Source organism: Nyctibius grandis, chromosome 8, assembly GCF_013368605.1.
Source record: "Nyctibius grandis isolate bNycGra1 chromosome 8, bNycGra1.pri, whole genome shotgun sequence".
Taxonomy (NCBI): domain Eukaryota; kingdom Metazoa; phylum Chordata; class Aves; order Nyctibiiformes; family Nyctibiidae; genus Nyctibius; species Nyctibius grandis.
The window spans coordinates 45664062-45676630 of NC_090665.1; the positions used below are offsets into that span (position 1 = coordinate 45664062).

At 41.3% G+C, this 12569-nt stretch overlaps 1 protein-coding gene and 1 long non-coding RNA gene across 2 annotated transcripts; one reads left to right on the forward strand and one right to left on the reverse strand.

Moving 5' to 3' along the window:
* The first annotated feature begins 48 nt into the window (after window positions 1–48).
* On the forward strand, window positions 49–8095 carry LOC137666203 (uncharacterized). Its single transcript, XR_011048615.1, has 3 exons — window positions 49–441; window positions 6010–6172; window positions 6661–8095. It is a non-coding gene; the product is annotated as an uncharacterized lncRNA (long non-coding RNA).
* A 416-nt stretch (window positions 8096–8511) lies between these two features.
* On the reverse strand, window positions 8512–10347 carry TACSTD2 (tumor associated calcium signal transducer 2). The gene is given in 1 exon segment (XM_068405966.1): window positions 8512–10347. A coding segment is annotated over 1 exon segment (930 nt). The 5' UTR covers window positions 9569–10347; the 3' UTR covers window positions 8512–8638.
* Between the last annotated feature and the right edge of the window lie 2222 nt (window positions 10348–12569).

The following is a 12569-nucleotide window of genomic DNA, read 5'->3' on the forward strand; positions in this document are numbered from 1 at the left end:
CCCTCGCGCCGACCCTTGGGGAGGCTCCGCCCCCGCCTCGAACCCCGGCGCGCGAGGGGGGCGGCCGCGGCAGTGGGACCCGCCATTTTGTGTCGGCCGCGGCAGCCCCGGCCCGGCTGTGGAGGGGGCGGCGGGTGTCCCTTCAGGGGGCGCAGAGCCGTGCTGCGGCCGGCTTTTCCTATGGTGCTGCTGCGGGGCCTGCGCGCTGCCCTGCCTCACCTCACGGCTGCCGTTGACCCTGGCTTCTGTGTTGCTGGGCCTGGCTGTTAAGAAGTCCCGAGAGAGACCTTAAGGCCCCTTCAGCACTCAGAGCTCATGGGTGTTATGCCTTGGGCTTGCTTGCTTCTGTTTTTGGACACCTGAGGTGTTGAAGTGCTTCCCACTGCCTGAGGGCTGGTGACACTCCTGTGGAAGGGAGCAGTCAGCTGTACTGCAACAGTGGTAGGTGGGACGTGATGTTTGGCTTTTCCCAAATCCAAGAAAATGGCAAGCTGCTGGCCTAATATGTAACTGTGGGCCTACTCATCTAGCTGGCAGAAGTACATCTTAACCTTTTTTTCACATCATTTATTTGCTGAATGAAAGGGTGAGGCTGGGACATGTGTGGTAATGACAGGGCAGCCCAGGCTTCATAAAAGCCCTGGGGCTTTGCGTGTAAACAAAGGCCCTCTCGTGATCTTTGCCTTCAGCAGACACATACTCTGTGTATGAGCACAGTCAAGTATTGTTCCGTGTTTGCTGAGATATTCATTACTCCATCCCTTTTTATTACCGAGGCCCTCTCCTGTGGCAGTTCTTAAGCATTGATGACCACTGCCAAGGAAAATACTGACTAAATCTTGGGAGTCCAGGCCAAGAAGAAACCTTACGTTGGAGAGGGAGAAAGTCTGTTTTCAGTAGACACAATTCCTTTAAGACCTGCCCAGCCTACATTGTCATAAAGGGCATGAAGAGTAAAATCTGTCAGTCAATTAGCATGACAATTTTTGTGACTGTCAACTCCAGCCAAAAACAGCTGAGCTGTAGCAGCAGCAAAGCATTTTGTCTAACCTAAGGCCTGTGTGTGTCCTAGCTGACAAGAAATAAAGAACTGAGATGGAAGCTCTCGTGAATGTCTCCTGATACTTAATGTCCTTATTTCTTAGACTTTGTATTTGCCTGCTTTTCTTGTCGTCTTTACTTAGAATTCTCCTTTCCTAAGCCAAGCATGAAGGCTTTCTACCATTTGTTCTGTGGGGCAAATTTCATTCTTCCACCTCACAGAGTCTCTATTTCAAGTCAGCTGAAAATGTTGGGTTTTTTTCTTTGCATATTTCTTTTTGCTATTATTTGTTTCTCCAATTGCACTATTTAACTCTGTCTGCATAGAGGGTATAGGAGCTATTTCTGCATTCCTGACTCGCCTAAATTCCCGTTAAACTCAATGGATGTTTTGAGTGTGCAAAAAATTGTGTTCTACGTTCTGCACTTCTAAAGTCTGCCCAAGTGGCATCATTTATAATTAAACCTTCAAAGCAGAGAAGCAGCAGATGCAGCACAGGTAATGACAGGATCTCTCTATCAGATACCAACACTAAATGTGTAATCGTAAACAGTTGAGCAATTGGATAGTTATAAAGTGGTGTTTTTCTCTAAGCAGACATATAGTGAAAAAAACATTCTAGCTAGTCATTTGTACCATGGTTCCTCTTGAATTTTAATGAATATATATGCATATAACCATTTTTTTCTGAGGAAATAAGAGAAAAAGTTCTGAGCTTTAGAGAGATAGGTTAAGACTTGTTTTGTAGCTGAGATTTTGCTTACTAGCCTCATCTCTTCTTCAAGAAGACTGTAATGTAATTCACATTTCTGAAGAAGACCCAAAGGCAAGCTTTCAAGCCTTAAGACTCATAAGACCTACTTAGAGGTCATAAGTGATGTATAGGTTTTCTGATGAACCTCAGCATGGCACTGAATTTCATATTGCTGAAAAACTGATCTGTAGAGTGAGTTCAGATCGTGAAGCATTTTCACAGCTGTCTTTTTTTTTTTTCAGAGATGAAATGCATATGAAACACCTGTGAACTCTGTACATGGTAGGATGGAGCTCACAGAGTCATTTATCATTACCTGTCCCCAAATCTCTGCTTCAAGTTGCTGTGGAGGAAAACACTTAATATCAGACTCCCTTGACTGACTAGATAAGAGCTTATCAAAGCTTTTGCTCTCCACATACACTGTACAAATACACGATGCAGTAGCCCTTAGTACAATTAACCAATTAACACTTTAACAGGTAGAATTTTCCTGTGTAGATGTGTCCATTAGTATTTGTGTATCTCTCTATGTAAGTAGTTGTGCTGAACTGAATGAGATATTGTATATGTATGAAATTATTCACACAAGCAAACGTCAAATCCAGTAACAGTAATGAAAAGGAGTTGAATTGTACATATAAAAGAAAATATTTTCTGTATATTCAGGTGGAAACAATTTGGCAGTAAAGTCTCCCTGCTACCAATTTTGATCATCACAATTAAAGTCAGTTAAAATGAACAGTCTTCAGCTTCAAATGAAAAACTTTTTATAAAATAATAAAATATTTGGCTTTTATATAAATCCAAGCAAAAACTAAGTATTAATTGATGGTTTTGTCATTCAAGTTTCAGTGTAATTCACTTCTGCTCATTAGCGTTGGGCTAAAGTCTTGGCAGAAACAATGCACTCCATCAGCCTTCTGCAAGTCAGAAATTGGATTTAATGCCACTTAGCCTGTTTGGCCAGTTGAAATCCCAGGAGTTCACATGCACTTAAAAGACTAGGCAACACTTTTCATAAATCTCAAGATTTTTCCAAATGTTGTTCACTAGAATATCCTGTCTTGATCCACTGTGAGTGTATTGTATTGTGTACTAACTGTCTCTTGCCCCACTGACAGTTAATAGGTGCTATTTAAGAATTTATCGCTAGATAATAACTATTTCTGCTTATTATCTATGTTGTTGATGTAAAAAAAAAAAGATTGAAAATACAGAAGATAATGTTACTTAACCAAATGGAAGTTTACTGCAAAACTGTTCCTCTAGAAGTTGTTGTACAATTCAATACAGTCCGTCCTTCCCAAAACACGTGTGAAGAGGTTGTAAATATGGAGTGCTCTTTTCTTTGCTTGCTATTTTACAATATTTTAATGAAAGACTCTCAGTAAAGGCCACAAAAGACTGCTGGATCCCTTCCTACTAAGGAATTGATTTTTGACATCCCAGATGTCCAGTTTGTTAGTGCCATTTATTCAGCAGTGCCATTCCTGGGAATCACTTAGTGCTGCCCGGCTTACATTGCCTTGTGGTAGTGTAGAGTACTTTGCTGGCCCAGGGTGCTAGTCAGCCCAGAGTTAAGTGCATTAGCTATTTCTCTTCTTCTCTGGTGTAAGATAAATATAGACAAGATACTGGAAGTTAAGGAACCAGATGTACAAACACTCAGATTAAATACATTTTAGGAACTTCTGATTTTGAGGGCCTTAAGATGAAGTAATGAAAATGAACTCCAGCATTGCTTTCGGCTTGCCAGATCTGACAACCATTGCAGTTCAGAGGGCAGCTTGGATACTTCGTAGTTGCAAAACTGGCAGAAATTCTGAGAATCTATCACTTAATAGTTTTTATTCTGCTAGTAAATATGACAGTAAATATGACAGAATTCTTCCACTAGATCTCTAAGATGCAAAATTTATTTGGAGAGACCGAAAAAGGGAAGCATTAATTAACTTTCTGTACTCAAGAGATTTTGCTTAAGTCTTCAGCAGAACTGAGACAATTACAAAGCTATCTTATTTCCAACAACAGAAAAGAACACATGAAGATTAGAAGAAAAAAGGAGAACTCAACAGACCAGTGCTAAAAATGAGTGGCTCTGCATTGCACAGTGCAAGGGCAACAGCATAGCCATGTCCAATTACTTTCTAGTTGTCCCACTTAGCTTTTCTGGGTGCAACCAGACTAGCAAAAATGCTGAGATTTCTCATTTCAAGCCTTACAAGGACAGACATTTATTTCAAACAAAACTTAGCTGAAAAAATTTGGGTGCATATGCCACCAGGACTGCTGGGCCCACGTGTAAAAATCTCAGTGCAAAATCAGAAATGCATTCTCATTCAGGCTTTCATTTAGATAATACAAAGTCTCCCTAATCGTTTCTGTGGTGCTTGATTGGTGCTGGAGTAGGACTGTAAGAGTGTTATTCCTCGGGGAACAGGGATCATCCCGAAAATGAGATGTGAACCTTGTCAGGCTGCCTGGCGTGTATGAAATTTTAACTAGATAAATCCTGGTACAAGGAATTTTGTTAGAACTGCTGAATAATAATTGTAAAAGTTCTGGAAGTTGATTTTTCCTGCTCTGATAGCAATTGTAATGACTTCAGATTAATTTTATCATTAAAAAAAAAGAAGTAATTGCAGTGCTTAAAACCCTGAGGCAAATCAATGGAAATGCTTTGGAAAGGATAATTATACCTGTATGAGGAAGACTGTCTGTTTAATAGTGTTAACTGGTCCAATTAAGGAAAAGTGGAGGAAGGGCCAATTGTTAAATCTTTAACTATTCTCCAAAAAAGCGGTTTCGATATGCAAGCAATAGAAATTGGTCTGTTTTTTCTAAGGCGATTCCCCAAGGTTTAAACATTTTAAGGACTGTTGGGGGGATCTTGTCTCTAGTTCTCATTAAGTGTTTAACATGACACACATGCTGGTGTTTCATTATCTAACCAAGAAGAGAGGGGTTGGGTGCATTTATGTGGCAGGCGTTTTGTTTCACATCGTTAACCTAATCTGGCCATAATCCCAGTTTAAACATCCATAAAGAAATTATTCTTAATCGGGGAAAGATGGGACAAGAAGAGGAGTTGTTGTGGTCCAAAACAGCAGCAGGTTTGGGCTATTTTACCACTGATAAGAGCTAGAGCAGGCTGCAGGCTGGCTGAACGCAGCATAGGATCTGCTGCCACAAAGCTTTCCCTAGGGCTTGCCTGCTCTAACGTCAACAGTGATGTGGGTGTCTTTAAGTGCAGGTGTGGGAACGGGCGTGTGTGGGCACACAACGGTCATTGCAAACTAATGCAGGGATTTTGTGTCAATGGTTCAAGAATGCATACCTGCATATATAAGCAGCCATGGATTTTACCAGGGGGAATTGAGGGAACAGAGGTTAAGAGGGTTTTAATCCTTCCATGAATCCTTATCTTTCATTTCCTTGCTGTAGCGCTGGCAGTGCTTCTGGCACTTTCCTCAGATCTTGAGTGGTTAAAAAAGTTTTAACTAAAAGCGGAGACCCAAACCCGCTTTGTGGAGCTGCACAAAGGTATTAGTGCTGTATGGAAAGGGCAGCACTATCCTCTTCAGAGTTGTAGCACGGAGACAGGGTGTTTTTCTCCGCCAGTGGTTATTTTGCACTTTCTGAGGCAGCCCTTCAGCAGCTGGAACTGCAGAACAGAATTTAGGCAACAGACAGCTCTACCGTCGTTAAAGCAGCCTACTCTGTTCTATAATCCAAGTAGGTAATAGCACAAAGGCACTCCCTCATATCAGCTATGGGTTTATTGCTGTATCTGCCCACAGAGGCATAAATATGCATGTATTTATACCTACAGAGTATTAAAACAGCATTCCAAACAAAAACAATCCCCTGAATGCACTTATGCCTGAGCAGACCCCACAGAAACTGATACAAGATTGATGTTCATCACGTTGTTCAGGGCACTGCTTGAAAGCTGTCAGCCAGTGCCGCCTACAACATCAAACCACCATCGCTATCCCCATGCTGGCTGTACCCACAGAACCCACTGCCCAGAGTATAAAGCCTAATCACTTAAATACAACAAACAAACACACCATTAAAACAGGATGATGTAATCAGGAAAAGGCTAACAAGAAATTTCAGAGTTAGAAATTTCTAAATTAAAATAATAAAAAGCATTTTAATTTTGCAAAATTTAAAGCTGACAAGGAATTAATTTTCTCCTTTTCAGTGAGAACATCAGCAGTGGACAGAAACTCAAACAAGCTGAACATCATGGACTGTTACAGCACAATACTTGATCTACCATGTGCAAAAAAGATACTAATACATAGCCCGAGAGGTGGTATGAGTGGAGCAGCAGGAGAGAAATGAGTACTCAGCAGGAGCGATGGGTATGTTTGGTTTATTAAAGTCCAGATCCTACAGTAGCTTTACATAGCTTTATTCAAGTAGAATGATCTAGTCCAAAGAGAGGTTCTCTGAGCTCTGCACTGCAATTAATCTTCCCATTCTTCTGATAAATTGCAGAAACATACCTTATCACTCCTATTAAATGACGCTAGTGCATTTCCAGTCCCCTAGCAGCATGCAGTCTACTGCTGCTTGATGACTAGCAAGGAAATAACTGACCACAACACATTACTTTCATGGGGCAGCCCTTTAATGATTAATAAAAATATGAATGGCACTACAACAGCCTCTCTGCTCAATCTCAGCTTCTAAAAAGAAAAGCAGGAGCCAAAGAAATGCTGAAACTGTTACCTGTTTTTTTCAACTGTTAGTCACTTTTGCCTCTCCTAATCAAAATTATGCCTACATGTTTATATTCTAATATAAAAATCTCATCATTCACCTTGAAAATATTTTTTTCTTATGACAGAAATGAGAAAAATGCAGTCATTTTAAAAGAATGTTGAAAGCCACAGTAGATCTCCAGAAAAGATTGCACATCTCATGATCTTCTCTGATGGAAGGACAGCACCAACCTCTCAAACACATAGCTTTCATCAGCTCTGCATAAGTTAAGAAAGATGTGAAGCAATGCACTTGGAAAATTTTTATTCTCATCCTACATTTCTTCAGCACCGACGGCTACTCAGCTCCAAATTTTTAATTTAATCCATTTTATAAAAACCTAATTCCAAAATGGGGTGGAGGAAGGCTAAGTTCTGAATTTTCCTATGACTTGGGAAAATTCAGCCTAGATATTAAATTCTCACTTCATCTTCTGTCACTAGCAATGTATATACTTGACTGAAAAACAACCAGCTTGGACGTGTTGCTGTAAGGCACACAATAAATTACAGACCCTGCTCCAAAACTTTTTGAATGTATTAATACTGCTGATGGAATTGCATAAAAATCTTATGTTGGGGAAACGTGATGCATCCGCCCCATTCTATGTATCCAAAGCCCAAATTTTTCCAGCAGGTAAGTGAACAAGAACGAGGTTAAATGGAAATGGTGTACGTTGAGCCAAAAACTATCAAACAAACACACACCCCCAAAGAGCAAGTCTCTTCTCTACAAACAAAGGCAGAAACAGAATCAAAGCATCTTTGCTTTTTTTTTTTTGTGGTATCCTGTTCATTCAGTAGAATCAGAGATGCATATTTAATAGCTTGCCCTAGAAGTAGCGCATTTCTGACTGTTATTAGAATTACAAACTAGTAACGTTGAAACTAATTAACAGAATAAAAGAGCTGACCCTGCTGCGGTGTAGCAGGCTCATTTTGGACGTAAGCAGATTAGACTGATGGGACTTCAGACATCCATACGCAGTATGGAGAATAAAACTGCCAGTTATTTCAATGTTTAACAACGAGCATTATTTTCTTTAAAATGTCCTTCATGGTGGATATGTCCTCCCAAACAAGGAATGCAGCAGATGAGTAGGTAGCAAAGCAGTCCAGTACTAGTGTCTTGGCCAAATTCCAACTTCAGTAATTACACTCTGCTCTTAAATTCCCCCTGCAGCTCTACTAGAATAAAGCTCTTTTTCAGCTTGTCCTGAAGCATTGTGTAGTGTTTCTGTGAAGCTGTACAACACTGAAAAATATCTCCTCCCATTAAAATTGCAAGGGGAATTCAGGTAGACAGAAAGCTATTACCAGAGTTGGAATTTGGGCAGAACACCAAGGTTAACTTACACTTGCATCGGGATCAGGGGATCTTTGCTGACTGGAGTGTCAGCCCCTCGTTAAAGAGCACACGTGGGAATAGCTCACTGTGCTGCCTGAATACAAACTGGGAAGCTTGGGTTCTCCGCACCTGGAACTGACCGCAGGAATGTTTCCTAACAAATGACTCTGTATAAAAGCCTCTGGTGCTGCAAAGTATCTTATGACAACCTGATTTGGTTGTTGAGTAATATTTATGAAATTATTTGTTGATTAAAAAAAGTTCCAGCAACTTTAAAAAATAGAACAACACATTTTAAAGAGTCTTTACCAACAGCAAAGCAGCTATATAACCCAATTATGCTAAGGCAAGTATCTGAATTTCAATAAGTAGATACACCAAGAACTACTCAGAGTATTGAAGCAAGCTGAACCAGGCCTGCAGCACTAGTGAAAGCATTCTACATTGTGCTAAATAGACAGCTGGACCAGTTTTCTTAGCCTCTAAATTGGGACTCATTTAAAATATTTAGGTAACTGACTCCCAAATTAGTTTACACCCAAAACCAAAAAAGTCATTCTTACTAAACTAGGATAATTTAGAACAACCACTGTACAAATTCCTGTAGAAAGGAAAAAACCTCTCCAAATCCATCCACATACACCGAGTCTGTTTGCTATTTGTATTTTGTGCTTTTTTTTTTTTCCTCTTCCTGTTGTTACCTTTCTTTTTTCAGATCAGGGCAGCTGTAAGCTTGGTGCCTTTATTTCACCCATTTCTGTAAAGTCAACTTTCTTGTATTTTCTTGTCCGCAGCCACCTCAGAATCACCAGCACCAGGATGCTAAAGCCAGCAGCCAGTATCACCACTATCACCACAGCACTAACACCAGCAGCCAGTTGTGTCATGCAAAACTCTGCTGGCTTTTCATCAACATAGTACATCTGTAGTTTTTCAATATCCAGAGCAACTCCACTGACAGAGACAGTTAATGTACTGTTAGAATGAAGTAGGGAGTCATCTTCCATATCTTTTTCAAAGTAATAGGCTACATCAGCTATATCTACATCCCACCTAGATTTGTGAAAGTCATACTGGTTCAGGCTGATTTGGATAAATGGGGAATCATACTTAATGGCTGCGATGTACTTGGGATGCAGTTTGTATCAGCTCTCAAACAGGTGTTTCAGGCCATTTGCTACGTCGGGACCATTGAAGGCACAGGACCTTTTTTTGTGCTTCAGTTCAACGTAGATCCAGCTTGTTCTAACCAGCTCACCGCAACCCAGGCTTTTGTCACCCTTTGCGGTTCTTCTTACCCCAGCAGTGTTCACACACCAGCAAGTACCGGTTTGATAGCACTGCCTGGCTTTGAAGATACCACTGTCCTCACAGTCTGGATTGTAAATGCTGTCATCATCTAACAGCCCCTGGGGATGGCCCCAGAAGCACTTCACCTTCAGGGAGATCATTTCTGCCTTAATCAGCAAGCATTTTGAAGTCAGTGTTGAACAGTCTGCCTTGTGATTTGAACCCACCAGCGTGCAGGTGCAGTTCCCAGATCCATCCTGGGCACATACCGTCCACTTGTTGGTGGTACAGTTGTTCTGCGCTGATGAAGCTACCGCCAGAATCAAACCCAGCAAAACCCCAAGCAGAGGCTCCATATTGCAGGTGAAAAGTGTGGATGAAGTCCCGGTTGATAGCAGGCAATATCCAAAGCTTCAGTCCATTCATGGAGTCTACTCGTTTCTACACGCTGCTGTGCTGCTTCCTTTATCAAGATTCAAATCGGACCCACCAAACACGTTCTCCTTCCAAAAAAACTGGCATGTCGTACCCCAATCCCAGAGAAGTCAACAAGCTGCACTTTCATCTATTGCTTTGCAGGGAGTGGCACCAATGCCTGCCTCCAGACGCCCGCCATCCCTCTTCCTCGACGAGGAAACAACAGGGAAGAGACAAAAGCCAAGCTGAAGCATAGCTTCTGCCCTGGGCTCCCCTTCTGGATTACAGCACAAGCAGCTTGCCCTTTCCCTTCTTTGCACTTTTTATGGTCTATGTAAATGCACGTTTAAGGAATTTATCCCATCCTGTTGGAAGAAATCCTACTCCTTCACCTTCATCATGCTTTTTCCTGCGTCTTCCATCACACAGCTTCCATATCATTCCACTGTCTAGATTCTTATCAGTTATGGACTTCCTTCTTTCTACTTTCATATATTTATAAAATAAAGCCTTTTGGAGTTTATGTACACTGCCTGGAGCAGCTGCCAATGCAGAAGGAACAACTGTTCGTCAGTTTGATGGCTGCTTTCCTACCTACAGAGCACAGGAGCTCTCATCTTCCAGCACAGAAAGCTTCTCTCCCCCCTCTCCTCTGGCACATACTCATCCCAAGGCAGCACTAGTAATGATGATTTTCATGCTTGCATTACCCTTACAAAGTTGTTAGCCATTTCTGAAGAGATTTTTCAATCTGAACTTTGAGTAATGCCTTTCACAGAACACTCCAGCAGCTCCCAAGTGTCCTAATGATCTACAAAGCATGAGTTACTGTTTCCATGTGTTTTGGCAGCAGCTGAAAGATATTTTCCAGTTTGCATTAAGCAAGTCCCGATCATCTGATTTGTCAAACGCTGTCAGACACTGTATAAATCATCATTTTGGGACCAGTAACGACCCCAGAACAGTGTATGCACTGTTTTCCCATCCATGCAACTCGCACACTGCCTCGCAGTCAGCTTTTACCTGCGCTGCTTCAAATGTCTGTGTGAACAGTGGGAAGTTACCCTGGCTGCCAGTGAGTATTTCTAACACAGAATAGGTTTAAAATTAGAGCTCCAGCTGTAAACACCCTCTACCTCTAGAGAAAGGCACAAACTGGAGTTGAACTTTGCAGCTAGACCTATTTCTAAATAAGCCACAGAAACACACGCTACCTGAGGGAGCGAAGGTGAGACAAGTTCTTCAAATTATCCCTGGCTCCTTTACAGCACACTACCACACCTCTCCATTTCCCCTTCCTACAGATAAAAATAACAGTAGTTACCTCTTTTAGAAAATAATTGAGATCTACAGCTAAAATTATTATTAAAATTGCTAGGTATTTCAAGTTGTCGTATTGATGATTCTTTAATAATAGTTTAGTCACTCTTTTCCCATTTTTAATTTCTAGTCATTCATTTACCTATAACAATCTACCTTTTTTATTTTTTACATTTCACATCCCTTCTTCAAAGTCAAAATCCATTTAACTGTCACCTACATACCCATATCTTGTCTTTATTTTCTTTCACCTTATGAACTTTAGAGAGAGTAGGTTTTGTTTTTCTTCTCTCTGGAGGACAGAGTCTCAACTGCTGTAAACATACAGCTCACAGCCAGCTCCAGTGAAGCGATGGCAATTTCTATACGGCTCGGAGCTGCGCTGCCCTTGTGCTCAGAAAGCACCATATGGACGGGCAGTAACAGGACTTTTCAGGAAACAGTACTGTGCTTGTGTCATGTTCAGAGATGTTCATGTTTGGTCTCAGACTCATATTTCCCCTTCTTACAGACCCTTACAGTGAAGCAGAGACAAAGGGGTTTGTCAAAAGTAATATATGGAAAAAAAACACAGGTAACTAAATGAGATGGTCTGTTTTCCCTCCTGGTGGAAGATTCTCAGTGCTGTTACCTTTAATTAAAAACTGCATTCATTGTCTCTTCCCTCAAAGATGGCCAAAAGCATGACAACAGTTTTAGAATATACCCATCACCAAGCAAAAAGTGTAGAACAGTGGCAAGAGAAGGGCAAAGAAGGAATAATTTTAAGTTTCCCTAACAGAGCTGCATAAATGGCCAAAATAAAAGTGCACTTTTCCATTGACTTTTTTGTACTAGTGGATTTTCCCCTCTATAAATAAGGAGAGAATAGACTTACTTTAAAGACAAAAGTCTTTCCAAATATATATATATATATAAAAAATATATGTATGTAATGCCTCTATGACACTAAAAAATATAAAGTATTCTTTCCTTTAATCCATGCTAAGCTGTAATGGCACTACAAGAGTTAATGATTTAGAACAGCAGGCTGTAAAAGGAATAATCCTGTAGGAAATGTGGAGTGCATTATTTCTTTAGTGATCTCTGCTTCCATGGAAACAATTTCTCAGCACAATTCTAAATCTCATAAAAATAGGGCACTAGGTCTATGTAAAACAGCAAGACATTTCCAATTAAACAACCAGAATGCTTTTATCTAGGCCATTAAATACTTTGTTCAGTATCAAATATGCTTACAACATTCACTGGGATGTTAACAACGAGCTGCCTCCCATGTGCTGGCTCTGTGGGGCTGGCTGGAGTCACCCTGCACGCACCCCGACATCCCTCGCCTCCTCCGTGGGGTTTGCAGCAAAGGCACAGCGTTCCCTTCCCCTCGTGACGGCGGGGTGCACTGCTCTGCCACACGCCTCGCGAGGTGCGCTGTACACCCCCGTGCTGCTCGCTTTCCACCTCCACAGCATCTCTTTCCCCTACACAACACGCTGTCCTCATAGCTCAGTAACACCCAGCAGACCATATTCTCTGCTAGCACAGCACGAAAGAGTTACTTGGCTCCTGCTGCTGGCAGAAATAGAGCTAGAACCAACACACTTGGTTGAAATTTGGGTAAGGAAT